At 38.8% G+C, this 17,568-nt stretch overlaps 1 protein-coding gene across 1 annotated transcript; it reads right to left on the minus strand.

Moving 5' to 3' along the window:
* Positions 1–14,050: 14,050 nt before the first annotated feature.
* Positions 14,051–14,992, minus strand: LOC138438303 (olfactory receptor 9K2-like). The gene has a single exon (XM_069586475.1). It carries the CDS (start codon positions 14,990–14,992, stop codon positions 14,051–14,053), a length of 942 nt encoding a protein of 313 aa, XP_069442576.1.
* Positions 14,993–17,568: the final 2,576 nt, after the last annotated feature.

A 17,568-nucleotide genomic window follows, 5' to 3' on the forward strand; every position in this document is an offset into this window, starting at 1 on the left:
GTACTAGAGTTTCACCTTCAACATCAGTCCTTCCAATGAACATTCTGGACTGATCTCTTTCAGGATGGACTGGTTGGATCTCCTTGCAGTCCAGGGACTCTCAAGAGTCTTCTTCAACACTACAATTCAAAAGCATCAGTTCTTCAGTGCTCAGCTTTCTTTATAGTCCAACTCTCACATCCATACATGACTACTGAAAAAGCCATAGCTTTGACTAGATGAACCTTTGTTGGCAAAGTGATGTCTCTGCTTTTTTATATATTGTCTAGCTTTTGAACTGTGACGTTGGAGGAGACTCTTAAGAGTCCTTTGGGTGGCAAGGAGGTCCAAACAGTCCATCCTAAAGGAGATCAGTCCTGAGTGTTCATTGGAAGGATGATGCTGAAGCTGAAACTCCAATATTTTGGCCACCTGATGCGAAGAGCTGACTCATTTGAAAAGACCCTGATGCTGGGAAAGATTGAAGGCAGGAGAAGGGAACGACAGAGGATGAGATGGTTGGATGGCATCACCGACTCAATGGATATGAGTTTGGGTAAACTCTGGTGATGGACAGGTGATGGACAGGGAGGCCTGGCATGCTGTGGTCCATGGGGTCACAAAGAGTCAGACATGACTGAGAGACTGAACTGAACTGAGATTGGTCATAACTTTTCTTCCAAAGAACAAACATCTTTTAATTTCATGGCTGCAATCACCATCTGCAGTGGTTTTGGAGCCTAAGAAAATAAAGTCTCAGTATACTGTTTCCATTGTTTCCCCATCTATTTGCCATGAAGTGATGGGACCAGATGCCATGACCTTAGTTTTTGAATGTTGAGTTTTAAGCCAACATTTTCACTCTCCTCTTTCACTTTCATCAAGAGGCACTTTAGCTCTTCTTCACTTTCTGCCATAAGGGTGGTGTCATCTGCATATCTGAGATTATTGATATTTCTCCCAACAATCTTGATTCCAGCTTGTGCTTCATCCAGCCGAACATTTCACGTGATATACTCTGCACGTAGGTAAAATAAGCAGGATGACGATATACAGCCTTGACATATTCCTTTCCCTATTTGGAACCAGTCTGTTGTTCCATGTCCAGTTCTAACTGTAGCTTCCTGACCTGCATACAGATTTCTCAGAAGGCAGGTAAGGTGGTCTAGTATTCCCATCTCTTTCAGAATTTTTTACAGTTTATTGTGATCCCCACAGTCAAAGGCTTTGGCATAGTCAATAAAGCAGAAATAGATGTTTTTATGGAACTCTCTTGCTTTTTCAATGATCCAGTGGGTGTTAGCAATTTGATTTCTGGTTTGTCTGCCTTTTCTAAAACCAGCTTGAACATCAGGAAGTTCACAGTTCACATATCGCTGAAGCCTGGCTTGGAGAATTTTGAGCATTACTTTACTTACATGTGAGATGAATGCAATTGTTTAGTAGACTGAGCATTCTTTGGCATTGCCTTTCTTTGGAATTGGAATGAAAACTGACCTTTTCCAGTCCTGTGGCCACTGCTGGATTTTCCAAGTTTGTTGACATACTGAATGCAGCACTTTGGCAGCATCATCTTTCAGGATTTGAACTAGCTCAACTGGAATGCCATCACCTCCACTAGCTTTCTGCATAGTGATGCTTCCTAAGAGCCCACTTGACTTTGCATTCCAGGATATCTGGCTCTAGGTGAATGATCACACCATCATGATTATCTGGGTCATGAAAATCTTTTCTGTATAGTTCTTCATAATAAAGGACAGAAATGATATGGACCTAACAGAAGCATAAGATATTAAGAAGAGGTGGCAAGAATACATAGAACTATACACAGACGAACTTGGCTGTATAGCAGAAATTAAATACAACTATGTTTCAATTTAAAAATAAAATTAAATTAATTATACTTCAATTTAAAAATTTAAAAAGTGAAGAGTTAATAGGGTAGCAGAGATGTGCCTGCAAACGGGTCTCTCTGCTCAGGCTTAGCATCCTTGCATACGAGGCGTTCTGCCAAAGAGTCTGGACACAGCCTTGAGTTTAATGGTCCCTTGCAAACAAGGGAGCATTCCCTTCTTGAGATAAGAAGGAGATGAGGGCTTTGTGCAGACTCTGCAGTAGACAGAGATTTCACTCCCCTTTGCTGTACGATAACATGTATGCACCTGCACTGTACTGAAAAGGCTTATTCTTACAGTCTGGAATTCTGCCTAAGGAGGGCTTTATAATAATAAACGGCAATTAGTTTGCCCAGTTCTTGTCCCTCTGGCCAGAGTGTATGTCTCTTGTGTGCGTCTTGTATGTCTTGTATGTTCTATGTCATTTCACTCGTAGTAACCAACAAAAAAGAAATTAACAGTCAACTCAGTTTAATTCACCTTTTCAAAATTAGAAAGATAGAAAAATTTAGAGATTAGCTTAGGAACTGATTTTTTTTTCTAATTTGAAGAATAAATAATTCTACTCCTTGAATCTGGGGTCTATTATCCACATTGAATAAATTTTTTAGAAATAATATCAGAATAGGTGACTAAAATAAACAATTGTGTAATATAGTCATTAAGTAATTTTGGTGCTAATAGAGATTGTCTAGGAGTTTTTTTTCAGTTTCAGAAGTTAGAAGAGATGAATTAGGACAGAAAAAGTCACGTGATGACATATGATAAATCATTTGTGATATTTGAGTTGAAACTGCATATACAGAAGAAACGTGTCTCCCAACCACCAGTAATTTTACAGCTTCTCTTCTTGAAGTTTTAATGTTTGTAACTACATTGTGCAAAAACTTCCTTCATTACTATCCTATCAAACAGACCTAGAATCTCCCCACTGGGATTTATTATACACAAGTTGTTTTCAGACAGAGAATAGTTTGCAATAAATTTAAGTTTAATTAATTTCTGAGTAATTTTTTTCTGCTTCGTTTGGCATGGTGCCTTGTAGGCCCAGTCAAGTTTTAATAATTTTTGTCGTTTTTATAATTATTGTTTCTTAATTGTCGTTGTAAAAGTAGAAGTAAAAGACCATGATTTAGGAAACACTTTTTAAGAAAGACTTTTCTGTCTGACAATAACTTTTTTATGTTTTCTTTTCCACTAAGCAATTGGGAGAAAAAAAGAATCACAATCTTTAAATAAATAGACGTTTCTTTTGAACTTAGAGAACATCACAGCCATCTCATTATTTTTTTGCTCCAGGCTAAACATGGGTAGCAAATGTTTGAGAACAGTTATTTTAAGAATTTATCTGAATTTCGTGTGTGTGTGTGTGTGTGTGTGTGTGTGTGTGTACAATTTCAAATAGAAAATGCTCATAGAAGACTAAGCATAACATTTAAGGAGGAAAACACAGATATATATACTATGATAAAACTTAAGAATATCTATGCTATTTAGAGGGCTTCCCAGGTGGTGCTAGTGGTAAAGAACCCATCTGCTAATGCAGGAGATGTAAGAGATGCAGATTTGATCCCTGGGTCAGGAAGATCCCCTGGAGGAGGACATGGCAACCCACTCCAGTATTCTTGCCTGGAGAATCCCATGGACAGAGGAGCCTGGAGGGCTATAGACCATAGGGTCACAAAGAGTCGGACATGACTGAAGTGACTTAGTATGCACACATGCTATTTAGAATATAGTAATATTTAAGAATTTCTAAAGCCTCTCTGAAAGAAAGAAGAGATGACCTTAGGGGAAAAAGAGTGATATTGCCATCTGACTTTACACCCGTGGTGGATTCATGTCAATGTATGGCAAAACCAATACAGTATTGTAAAGTAAAATAAAGTAAAAATAAAAATTAAAAAAAAATAAAGGCTGCACTGAGGGAATTGAGTCAAGAACTGAGGACTTAAAAATGTTTTAATTTAAATGAAAGGATTCCATAAAAATATTCTCAGATACACCAAGACTAGGAAAATTTACCACAAACAAACAAACAAAAAAATAAACCTTTTGAGAATTCTTGGAAGAAATATCAAAAGATCATAATATAGTAAGTTACAAATAAAACTCTACCATTTAATAGTTGTATTAATTTTGATTCTTCAGAGAGACAAAACCCATAGGATGAACAGGTGATCAAATTACACAGATGTATAGATAGATACATAGTAAGTAGATATATAGATGATGATGATGATAGGTAATAATACATAGATAGAGATACCTAAAATGAGGTTTGCTTTATGAAGTTGACTCATGAGGTTACAGAGGCTAAGTCTCACAGCCTACCCTCTGCAAGCTGGAGACGCAAAAAAAGTGGTGACGTAAATTCCAGTCCAAGAGGAGGGAAAGATTTCTCAAGAGGCAGGTCAGGTGGTCTGGTATTTAATCCCCCCAAAACAAAATACAATAATAAGGTCATAACTCCACCTACTATAATACAGCTATCCTACATACAATCCAAATACACTAATCACTTCCCCAAAAGAGAAGGTAAAACCCTTGAGTGATGCTTACTCTGCTCTTTTATATCCCATAACTTAAATACTATGATGTAAAATTAGTAATATTTACATCCTATTACATACACACATACATAAACATAACAAAGGTCATGTTTGATAAACCCACATCCCTGATAGCTCAGCAGTGAAGAATCTGCCAGCAATACAGGAGCCACAAGAGACATGGTTTCAATCCCTGAGTTTGGAAGATCCCCTGGAGGAGGGCATGGCAACCCACTGCAGTGTTCTTGCCTGGAGAATCCCATGGACAGAGGAGCCTGGAGGACTCCAGTTTATGGGGTCACAAAGAGCTGGACATGACTGAAGTGACTTAACGTGCACGTGATTTTATTTTTTTTATTTTTTATTTTTTTAAAGTGGTTGGTTGGTTGTTTTTTTTTTTCTGTTCAAAATCTATTTTTATTATTATTTATTTATTTATTTTTATTTTACTTTACAATACTGTATTGATTTTGCCACACATTGATATGAATCCACCATGGGTGTACATGAGTTCCCAATCCTGAGCCCCCCTCCCACCTCTCTCCCCTTATCATCTCTCTGGGTCATCCCAGTGCACCAGCCCCAAGCATGCTGTATCAAACCTAGACTGGTGATTCGTTTCTTACATGATAGTATACATGTTTTTTAGACTCAATGGTAAAATGTTGAAAGCTTTCCCTCTAAAATCAGAAACAAGACAGGAGTGCCCACTCTTATTCAACATAACTTTGGAAGTCCTAACCCTAGCCAGAGCATTAGGCAATAAAAAGAAAAGGCATCCAAATTTGAAAGTAGCAAAGTTCTCTTTTGCTGATGGCATAAATTTATATATATATATATATATATATAAATATATATTATATAAATAATATATATAATATAAATATATAATTTTATTTATATGCTATACAAATATATATATATTTCTATTTACTGAAGCGACAGCACACACGTGTGTTTTTTATGTTTTGCTCAATTATTTCTAGCTTTGTTCATTTGGAACTCTTTCAAATTGATTCCTGTATCTTTTTTAAATGCGTAGGGGTTTGTTGTTTTTAAGCACTCCCTTACTTTTTGATATTATAGGATTCTTCAGGCTCATCTTGAATGGCCCTTCCCCCATCCCTAGAATTGTTAAGGCAAATTTGTGTGCCCAAAGCACAGTGAGGCCAAACAAACTAAAATGTAAGAGTTTGGAGCAGAGAAAGGTTCATTGCAAGGCCACAGAAGGAGACAGGTAACTCATGTCCTAAAAAGTCCTGAACTCCCCAAAGGGTTTCCACAAAGGAATTTTTTTAATATTTATTTATTTATGGTAGCATGTGGATCTTTCATTGTGGGACACCGACTTCTCTCTAGCTGTGGTGTGTGGGCTCCAGAGCATGTGAGCTCTCTAGCTGAGGTGCACAGAGTTAGTAGTTGTGGTGTGCACTGACTTACTTTCTTTCCTCAAGGCATGTGGGATGTCAGTTCCCTGACCAGGAATCGAAGCCACATCCCCTCCATTGAAAGACAGATTTCTAACCACTAGACTACCAGAGAGGTCTTGACAAAGCATTTTTAAAATATCAGGTGAGGGAAGGGGTGTCTCAAAGTACGTGATAAGATCCTGCACAGTTCTGACTGGCTGATGATGAGGGAACAGGGTAGTGTCACAGGGGTTAACTTAACAGTCCTTAGGTTTCAGGAGGCCTGGGGCTCTGTGCTTATGGTCATCAAATAGTTAACACCTTCCATCTGATAGAGGGTTTTCACATCTACAAAACAACTCAGGAAATTTGCATCAAATACTATTATCTAGGTACTGGATCATGGAAAAACAAGGGAGTTCCAGAAAAACATCTATTTCTGCTTTATTGACTATGCCAAAGCCTTTGACTGTGTGGATCACAATAAACTCTGGAAAATTCTGAAAGAGATAGGAATACCTGACCACCTGACCTGCCTCTTGAGAAACCTATATGCAGGCCAGGAAGCAACAATTAGAACTGGACATGGAACAACAGACTGGTTCCAAATAGGAAAAGGAGTACGTCAAGGCTGTATATTGTCACCCTGCTTATTTAACTTCTATGCAGAGTACATCATGAGAAACGCTGGACTGGAAGAAACACAAGCTGGAAACAAGATTGCCGGGAGAAATATCAATAATCTCTGATATGCAGATGACACCACCCTTATGGCAGAAAGTGAAGAGGAACTAAAAAGCCTCTTGATGAAAGTGAAAGAGGAGAGTGAAAAAGTTGGCTTAAAGCTCAACATTCAGAAAACGAAGATCATGGCATTGAGTCCCATCACTTCATGGGAAATAGATGGGGAAACAGTGGAAACAGTGTCAGACTTTATTTGGGGGGGGGGCTCCCAAGTCACTGCAGATGATGATTGCAGCCATGAAATTAAAAGATGCTTACTCCTTGGAAGGAAAGTTACGACCAACCTAGATAGCATATTGAAAAGTAGAGACATTACTTTGCCAACAAAAGTCCATCTAGTCAAGGCTATGGTTTTTCCAGTGGTCATGTATGGATGCGAGAGTTGGACTGTGAAGAAAGCTGAGCGCTGAAGAATTGATGCTTTTGAATTGTGGTGTTGGAGAAGACTCTTGAGAGTCCCTTGGACTGCAAGGAGATCCAACCAGTCCATCCTAAAGGAAATCAGTCCTGAAAAATTATTGGAAGGACTGATGCTAAAGCTGAAACTCCAGTACTTTGGCCACCTCATGAGAAGAGTTGACTCATTGGAAAAGACTTTGATGCTGGGAGGGATTGAGGGCAGGAGGAAAAGGGGACAACAGAGGATGAGATGGCTGGATGGCATCACTGATTCAATGGACGTGAGTTTGAGTGAACTCCAGGAGATGGTGATGGACAGGGAGGCCTGATGTGCTGCGATTCATGGGGCCGCAAAGAGTCGTACACGACTGAGTGACTGAACTGAACTGAACTGAGGTACTTCAGAGAGGAACTAAAGCAGAGGATTTAGTGGGGGAAATACTGTCCTGGGAAAGCCTCACAGGGAGGGTCCTGCTCAGAATCAACCTTTTCTCCAGTGATTCCTAGTTCCTTTTATTAGAGAATGCAATTAATAATCAGGATTGAGTTGCTAGATGTTCTTATTGCTACTGAGGTATCATTGCTTCCAGGCTCTTTCAACAAACAACTAAAATATATGTGTGTATAAATGTGTATGTGTACATGTTTGTTGTTTAGTCACAAAGTGGTGTCTTGACTCTTTTGTGACACCATGGATGGTAGCCTGCCAAGCTCCTCTCATGAGATTTCCCAGGCAAGAACATTGGAGTGGATTGTCATTTCCTTCTCCAGAGGATCTTCCCAACCCAGAGATCAAACTTGCATTTCCTGCATTGGCAGTCAGATTCTTTCTTTACCACTGAGCCAGCAGGGAAGCTCATATGTGTATACATATACAGCTATAATTTTTCTCTCTCTATCCACCTGCATATATATTAATCTTATCCCATCTCCCATGTTAATTCTAGCCTTCTCTTTTGCTAATCTATAACCTCCCGTTCCAACACTGAGAAAACTTATGATCACCACCATTTGTTGTCTATTCACTTTAATTTGTTCAGTGCCAATATAAATGCTGGAGAAGGCAATGGCACCCCACTCCAGTACTCATGCCTGGAATATCCTATGGATGGAGAAACCTGGTAAGCTGCAGTCCATGGGGTTGCTAAGAGTCAGATATGACTGAGAGACTTCACTTTCACTTTTCACTTTCATGCATTGAGGAAGGAAATGGCAACCCACTCCAGTGTTCTTGCCTGAAGAAACCCAGGGACAAGGGAGCCTGGTGGGCTGCCGTCTATGGGGTTGCACAGAATCAGACACAACTGAAGTGACTTAGCAGCTTAGCAGTATACATGCACAGAATTGTCACAGTTGTAAACCTGTACTTCTGTGAGAAATGACATTACCAACAAGAGTAGTTGGTAAAAGAATAAAAACTAAGTTTTTATTCTTTGTACCATAAAAGTCTATGAGCTTTGACAAATGATTAAAAAGTCATGTAGCCACCCCAGTAAGTTTTTTAATCAGTTGGGTAAATATCGAGGAACACAAACTCCAATTTGAACAGTTAGTTTATGTTTAACTTATAAGGAGCTGCCAAGCTGTCTGCTGTACTATTTCCATCTTCATGAAGATTGAAAGATATTTCCTGTCACTCTACATTCTCACCAGTATGAAGTATTGTCAGATTTTTGGATTTAAGCCCTTTTAATAAATGTGTCATTATGTTTTAAAGATTCAGATTTTTTTTTAATTAAATAAAGTCAAAGTCAATGGTCCAGCCATTCTCTAGTAAAGGGACAGACACATACCCAAAACCTGATCTGTATAGTACTCTGTGTGTGTGCTCAGTTGCTTCAGTCATGTCCAACTCTTTGCAACATCATGGACTGTAGCCTGCCAGGTGCCTCTGTTCATGGAATTCTCCAGGCCAGAATACTAGAATGGAAGACTTGCAGAAGGCCATCTTTTCTTCACAGAGAGGACTGAAGCATTCAGTTCTCTACAGAGTTCTCTTAGTTTTCATGTTGTCCTGTCCTCTTTCTGCAAGTCACCCAGAAAGAGCTCCTTTCCTCTACCAACTCTGAGTGTGGCACTATAGATAATCCAGTGCTTGAATGTGTATTTTTCTCCATATAAGCTGAACCTTTTCCATAGCAGTTTCCTGTAGCTACTTCATATCTTCCACTAAAGTAGTAACTTGAGTCATTTTTCATAGCACATTGCTGTTGTTTGGTTGATGGTAGCTGTAAGGGGACACAGAGGCTTATTAGCACTCGCGCCCTCATGCCTCCATCCTCTTTGTCATAGACTGTCTACAGTCTCCCCAGATCTCTAACCTCCCTCCCCATTCCAGATACAGCCGATCTCTCCTGCTGCTCTTTGTGACCAAATATCATGTTTGTCCGAAACCACCAATTAAGGCCTCAGGGACCTGGAAGTTGAAGACATCAGCTGAGCATGTCTTGAAAACTCGGTCCCAGGGCCCTTCCTCTCTCTTATGCATCCCTCCTCACTCTCTGCTTTAGACTTTGGCCTTCTTCCTTCTGACCGGATTTTCACTGTGAGCTGATCTCATGTTAGATCTCCCTCTTGGGTGCATTGATTTCATTTTGAAATTCATTTGTATACTTCCATTCTGTCAATTATAGCATTCCAAAAGTAAAAAAAAAAAAAAAAAAAAAGAATTCTGGAGTGGGTCGCCATTCCCTTCTCCAGGGGATTTTCCCAACCTAGGGATTGAACCAAGTCTCCTGCACTGCAGGCAGATTCCTTACCATCCGAGCCACCTGAGAAGCCCATAGTATACTGTATCAGGACTTAAATGGACAGAAAAGGGTAAAAGAAGTGAGAAATGAAATATTCCTGCCATATCAGTAAACAAAGATGTCACAGTCATCAGCAATTGCAACCACCATGGATGGTGAGCTGATGAGCCCTGAGGGAACTCAGGAAGGAAATAATACTTGCCATCTAGCAGCCATCAAACTGCAGCCACTCCCTATCATGAGCCACCAAGGAAATTTAGAACATGAAAAACCCAGATAGTTGAGGTATGTATCAAAGGAATGATTTCAGTAAGCCCAGACTCTTGTATCTTCCCATACATAGAAGCTGCACTTCCCATATGCTAAATTCCTTAACTTAGGATATCTGGTTTTCTTAATTTACAAAAAAAAATTTGACATTCATACTACTTGCATCTTGTTGCAAAACTTATATATAACCTGGCTCCTTCTTCCCCCTTCTTTGGAGCAGTTCTCTCAGGGTTCCTTGAGAGAAGGAACCTGCTGCCTCCTGGACTTAAGTCCTAAAAATTTCCACTGAATAAAGCATAACTTTCCATTTTTAGGTTGCTTTTTTTTTCAGTTTACAGAAGCTTGAAAATGCTTGGAGTTTCCATTTTCCAGATGCAGTATTCAATGAGACTGATTTCTGCTAATAGACTCCTAAAACTTTTGTCTCTTTGTTTCTTGGGACTCCCTGGTTCCTACCCAATTTCAAGGCTGATTCCTTAGCTTTTCTATTTCCCATATCCTTCTTATAAACTTCCCTTGTTTACTTCAGCCAAAGTAATTTTCAATGATTTTGAACAAAATAAACCTAATTGTTACATATACAATTAAGCAAATGAAAATGATATGTGTAGTTGAAGTGAAAATGATTAAATAATTAATTTATTAGAATATTAGTAAGGAGCAAAAAATAATAATTTTTGAATTCAAGAACCACATTCAGAATAGTACAAAAAACATTTCATCCTTTGAGAAAAAATATTGATGTAGTCTTTGGTTAAGGAATTTTCTAAGTTGGAATATGTAAGAATTAGAGAAGAAGCCTATTTTTATTAATAGTATGAGAAATACCAAGGTACTCTGCTCTCCCAACCGCCATCCCTCTCTACTCTGCCCCTCCTTCTCCAATCTCTGCAAGGAGTTGCATTCCCTCTACGATTAGTTGCATTCTCTCTACAATCACTGAGCTCTTTCAACATTGATTGACTTTACTGATACAATCTGAAATTGTAGAAGTAGGCAAACACACATTAAATAGTTCATCTTATACAAATCCTCTCATTTCTGCCTTCTGCATCTTTCCATCAACAAATTTATTACCAAATGCGTAAATTAAAAAGATACAATAGATGCAAAACCTTGACCATTTTCTTCAGCAATGTTTTCTGTTGATTTAAACATATCTGGACTGGTGGGTTACAGTTCATCGTGTTGCAAAGAATCTGACACAACCCGATTGAGCACACTCACACAAACGTATTTGGAGAATTGAACTGCTTACAATTTGCAGCTGAAAACACAACCTGAATTGGAAAAATTAAAACAGTGTGACAACACAAATGTTATTGGATTGCTTACAATTTTCATCCGAAAGCACAACTTGAATTGAAAAAATTAAAACAATACGACAACACAGATATTACTTTAGAAATATAAATAGCTTCATTTAAAGTACAGCACCAATAAAACAAGTGTTAGGAAAATAAATATATCATATGTAATTAAAATACAAAGCAAACAAAAATTGTGTACACATAAATAGTAACTGCCATAAGGGTGGTGTCATCTGCATATCTGAGGTGATTGATATTTCTCCCGGCAATCTTGATTCCAGCTTGTGCTTCTTCCAGCCCAGCATTTCTCATGATGTACTCTGCGTATAAGTTAAATAAGAAGGGTGAAAATATACTGTCTTGACATACTCCTTTTCGTATTTGGAACCAGTCTGTTGTTCCATGTCCAATTCTAACTGTTGCTTCGACACCACCCTTATGGCAGAAAGTGAAGAGGAATTCAAAAGCCTCTTGATGAAAGTGAAAGAGGAGAGTGAAAAAGTTGGCTTAAAGCTCAACATTCAGAAAACAAAGATCATGGCATCTGGTCCCATCACTTCATGGGGAATAGATAGGGAAACAGTGGAAACAGTGTCAGACTTTATTTTTGGGGGCTCCAAAATCACTGCAGATGGTGACTGCAGCCATGAAATTAAAAGATGCTTACTCCTTGGAAGAAAAGTTATGACCAACCTAGATAGCATATTCAAAACCAGAGACATTACTTTGCCAACAAAGGTCCATCAAGTCAAGGCTATGGTTTTTCCAGTGGTCATGTATGGATGTGAGAGTTGGACTGTGAAGAAAGCTGAGTGCCGAAGAATTGATGCTTTGAACTGTGGTGTTGGAGAAGACTGTTGAGAGTCCCTTGGACTGCAAGGAGATCCAACCAGTCCATTTTGAAGGAGATCAACCCTGGGATTTCTTTGGAAGGAATGATGCTAAAGCTGAAACTCCAGTACTTTGGCCACCTCATGTGAAGAGCTGACTCATTGGAAAAGACTCTGATGCTGGAAGGGATTGTGGCAGGAGGAGAAGGGGACGACAGATGATGAGATGGCTGGATGGCATCACTGACTCAATGGATGTGAGTCTGAGTGAACTCCAGGAGTTGGTGATGGACAGGGAGGCCTGGTGTGCTGCGATTCATGGGGTCACAAAGAGTCGGACACAACTGAGCGACTGAACTGAACTGAACTGAACTGAACTGAAATAGTAATGGGGCTTCCCTTGTGGCTCAGCTGGTAAAGAATCAGGCTGCAATGCGAGAGACCTGGGTTCGATCCCTGGGTTGGAAAGATTCCCTGGAGAAGGGAAAGGCTACCCTCTCCAGCATTCTGGCCTGGAGAATTTCATGGACTGTAGTCCATGGGGTCACAAAGAGTTGGACACAACTGAGCAACTTTCACTTTTCAAATAGTAATTACCAAAGTGAACAGAGTAATCCAGTAAACTGGGATCAATTATTTAAATCTAATGCAATTTTTAAACCTTCTAGATCGGAGAAGGCAATGGCACCCCACTCCTGTACTCTTGCCTGGAAAATCCCATGGACGGAGGAGCTTGGTAGGCTGCAGTCCATGGGGTCGCGACGAGTCGGACACGACTGAGCGACTTCACTTTCACTTTTCACTTTCATGCATTGGGGAAGGAAATGGCAACCCACTCCAGTGTTCTTGCCTGAAGAATCCCAGGGATGGGACAGCCTGAGCGGCTGTCTATGGGGTCACACAGAGTCGGACACAACTGAAGTGACTTAGCAGCAGCAGATAGGACATTAGTACTAAAGACCTGTCTTTGTGGATTTGTATATCCTGTTTTTAGAAGACTGGATAAAAGATACCTTTCTCCAGCTCTTTGATATGATAATATATCAATAACAATATTTAAAATAAGTAACAATAAGATATGGGCTTGCCTGGTGGCACAGTGGTAAAGAATCTGCCTGAAATGCAGAGGACGTGAGCTCTATGCCTGGGTCAGGAAGATCCCCTGGAGAAGGAACTGGCAACCCACTCCAGTATTCTTGCCTGAGAAATCCTATGGACAGAGATACCTGGTGGATTTATAGTCCATGGGGTTGCAAAAGAGTCTAACATGACTTACTGACTAAACAACAATAACAAACAATAAGATACAGTAAGATACAATTAAACACCAATGATTTATTGAGTTGTTCTGATAAACTCATGATGGCACAGACAAAAAGAAATCTTATACCAAGATATTTATTCAACAACTATGGGCCCCAAATCAAGTAATTGTGAATAAATTTATTCACAGTTAAATTTCATTAAAGAATTAAATATTTACAACTCAGAATCACCCTGTCTTGGGTTGACCCATCTTCTAAACATTATACATTCTGAGCTTAGCATTCTACCAAAACATTTTTTCTGCCTACTATCTAAAAATAGGGCCCAAAGAAAAATAAACAGTAATAAAATTAAATTCTTTTTTCCTTCACTCCATAAAGTTTACCTAAAAAGAGTAAGGAGTATATTTCTGTTTATAGGGTGACAAATTTTTACTGATGCATGAGATATACCACTGCTCTTAAGGGAGAGTGAATGGTGAAGAGTGAATGACAAATTGTTACCACCCCTTCACTGAAAATAATTCATCTGTGGAATGATCAGTGTAAAGGATCTTCAAGTGACTCAAGCTTGACTCCACACTGAAAGCAAATCAGGCTGAAACTATCGATGGGCCCGCTAATGAGGAAATCACAAGAAAGTAGAATTAGGATAAAGCTTTTTTCTTCCATAAGATTTTTCTCAAAGCTTGTTTGACATCTTTGTTTCTTAGAGAGTAAATCAGAGGGTTTAGCATGGGTGTAACCAATATGTAAAATACTGAAACCACTTTACGAAGTTCAGGATTGTTTGGACGTGTGAGATACACAAAGGAGACAGTCCCATAAAGCAAGCTTACCACCCCCAGATGGGAGCTGCAAGTGGAGAAGGCTTTCTTTCTCCCTTCACTGGAGGGGATCTTCAAGACTGTGGTTACAATATACATGTAAGATACTACAATAACAACTATTGAGGGCAAAATAATGCAGGCAGCCAAACTAAGAGATACCATCTTATTGACAAAGAGATTAGAACAGGAGATCTTCTCAATTTGGTAAGAATCACAGTAGAAGTGATCAATGACTCGGGAGGCACAGAAAGACACTGAGAATGTTACACTGACTTGGAGGATGGAACTGATCCAGCCACAGAAATAGGAACCGGCCACCAGCTGAGTGCAAAGGCGTCTTGACATATGGACACTGTAAAGAAGAGGGTTGCAGATGGCAATGAAGCGGTCATAGGCCATGGCCGCCAGGACAAACCCTTCTGTTACAATGAAGAGTGCAAAAAAGAAGAACTGGGCAGCACACCCTACAAAAGAGATAGTCTTTTTCTCAGACATGAAGTTGACCATGGCCTTAGGTGCAATAGCAGTGGAGTAGGAGAGGTCAATGAAGGAGAGATTGCCTAGAAAGAAATACATTGGTGTGTTCAGCTGGGAGTCAGCCACAATGATGCCAATCATACTAATGTTCCCCAAAAGGACCATGCCATAGACAAGCAGGAATAGGAGGAAGAGGAGAGTGTGGAGCTCTGGGCAGACCCTGAAGCCTACAAGAATGAAGTCAGTTACATCTGAATGGTTGCCTGCTCCCTTGTCACCCATGGCAAGAACCTGCTAAGAGGTACAAGACAAGATTAAAAATAGAGACTTCTACCTATTTCCTGGTATCACAAAATATCTTTTGCCTCTTGTATAAGACATTGAAATTTGTCGTATCATCTCCTTTATAACATTCTGTTGTGTTATGTATGATCTGCTGCATCCTTTTATAGGAATTGACTCTGAGGTATATTGTAATTGCCCATCAGCACACAACATTTGAGTCACCTAACTCATAATTTTCTAGTGTGATTCTCCAGTTCCAGTCCTCTTTCCATTATAATGCACATGACTTTCACACATAAAGCATTTTCTCTTTATACCTGTTTAGTGGCTCATTTCATTTACATAGTAAGTCTAACATATCTGTAAGTTTTGAGAGATAAATAATATTTGCTCTCTGTAGTTTCAAATTCATCTTAATGCTTCCATTTTACAACAGAAGAATCAAATTTAAGAGCAATTTTGTTGTTGTATGGTCACTAAGTTGTATTTGATTCTTTTGTGACCCCATGGACTGTAGCACTCCAGGCTCCACTATCCATGGGATTTCTCAGGCAAGAATACTGGAGTAGGTTGCCATATCCTTCTCCAGAGGATCTTCCCAACCCAGGAATTGAACCCTTGTCTCCTGTGTCTCCTACTGGCAAGCAGATTCTTTACCACTGAGGCACTTGGGAAGACCAAAAAGAGTAATTTTAAATTCTGCAAGTATTAGGCAGAGAGATTAAAACAGGTCAGTAGCTAAACAGTTTTGTGAGAGTTTAAAGTAGGATAGCAAGAGATTTATTTGGTTTTCCAAAACCTTCATCCAAAATGAAGGCATCTTCAGCTTTTCAAAGTGGACAAACCTCAGACGTGCTACTGGAAAAATCGACAGCTCCTAAAAATTTCTGTACAAATTTGACATTAATCTATCTCTTACCTGAATATTTCTCACCTTACTTTGGTGGAGCAATTTCCTAACGGTAGAAGCAGGATACAAAAGTTATTGTGTTTAATCCTAGAAATGGAAAAAGGAGTGTAAAACCATGGAAGGGAAATTAAAGACATTGTCAAAATTCAGCATATTTTAAGAATTAAAATTTTACATGAGATATAAAATCTTGTTTTGAAATATATAATTTTATTCAGTCTTTGGCTCTGCTCAGAGATTAATGTCTCATTTTTCAGTTAAGAATAGCCTTTTCATTTCCTTTGTTGTGTTTTTGCTGGAAAAACCCCTATAGCTATATACTGCTTATCTCTTTCTAGAGGATAACATAGATGACCTGGTGAGGTCTCTAATCCTGTGAACATTTCTTTATGGAGAATGAAAAGAAAATGCACCTGAACCTGAAGAATCACATTGCATGGCTATGCACATGAGATATATCTTACAGGTCTCAGAATGAAAACAATGGAAGCCAAATGGAATTTAAGTACAGCAAAGATAATATCACCAGTGAGGAGTAGTAGTCCCCGATCACCTGGGGGAATAGAGCAGGAGGCAACCTGGTACCCTTAGTCATCTCTGTTGCAACTATTTCAAATAATTGCAGCATGAATTGGGTGCAAAGGTTCCTCTGAGAGAGGCTGAAAATAAAGTCAATTATGGGGTGACAACAGTGCCAAGTTCCAAGTCCATCCCAAGAGGGCCATATAGGAAAGAAACAAAAGAAAGAAGATCATCTACTCTTCCAACTCACCTTGAACCATCTATAGGTCTTTTGAGAAACAATTTCTTAGAAAAGTTTGTCTTAAGGGTAAAATATATTATCTCACATAATTTTCATTCCTCAGTTTTTTTGCCTCCTACAATCACACTGAATTTATCTATTGATGCTGTTACATGACATATCATCAAATGCAATGAGTGTTCCTTGATTGACTCTTGGTTTTAACAAGCCAGTCACAAAATGTGTATTTTGGGAAGTCCAGGATTTTTACTTTAAGGAGATTATTAAATGACACAATGAATTATCAGTAACCTACTTAAGCATGTAATGAATTGGTAATGTAAGGAGAACACTTCATTTTTGGAAAAGTCTGTTAAGTACAAGGAATGAAGAATAATTGTGCTTCTCATCCTGTATGATAAAATATTGCAATATAATGCAAAATGTTGCATTAAAATAGTGAATATATAGAAGTGGATTTTACTATTTTTCTATTTTATTATAGTCTGTATATTTTGAAATTTTTATAATAAACATCTTATTTTTTAAAGACCTATAAGAGAGAAAAATTTCTTCCTTTAGACAAAAATAATGAATTGATAGCTGGAACTGTTGCAGCCATGATGTGATCATAAATGGTATTACTGACTTGCTGAGGATGCAGAGCAGAAAGTAGAGAGAAACTTGTGTCTTTGATGAAGTCCTCATGCCAGTGAACCACCCTGGAATCAAGGTGTCTCCAGCAATCCTGTAATGTGAAATTATAGACCTCTTAAGGCTTAAGCTATTTTCAGTGAGTCTTTAGTTACTTGCTGCTAAATGCATCTTATTCAATTCAATACATATGACATTACTGAAAAAAAAAGATGGGAAAGAGTTATTTGAGCCTATAACCTAACAAAAATAAGACTGCTTGGAGAT

The sequence above is a fragment of the Ovis canadensis genome, chromosome 3, assembly GCF_042477335.2.
Source record: "Ovis canadensis isolate MfBH-ARS-UI-01 breed Bighorn chromosome 3, ARS-UI_OviCan_v2, whole genome shotgun sequence".
Lineage (NCBI taxonomy): Eukaryota > Metazoa > Chordata > Mammalia > Artiodactyla > Bovidae > Ovis > Ovis canadensis.

Bases quoted from the DNA above. Each gene is read 5' to 3' on its own strand.
- LOC138438303 (XM_069586475.1), bottom strand. From the start codon at position 14,992: ATGGGTGACAAGGGAGCAGGCAACCATTCAGATGTAACTGACTTCATT.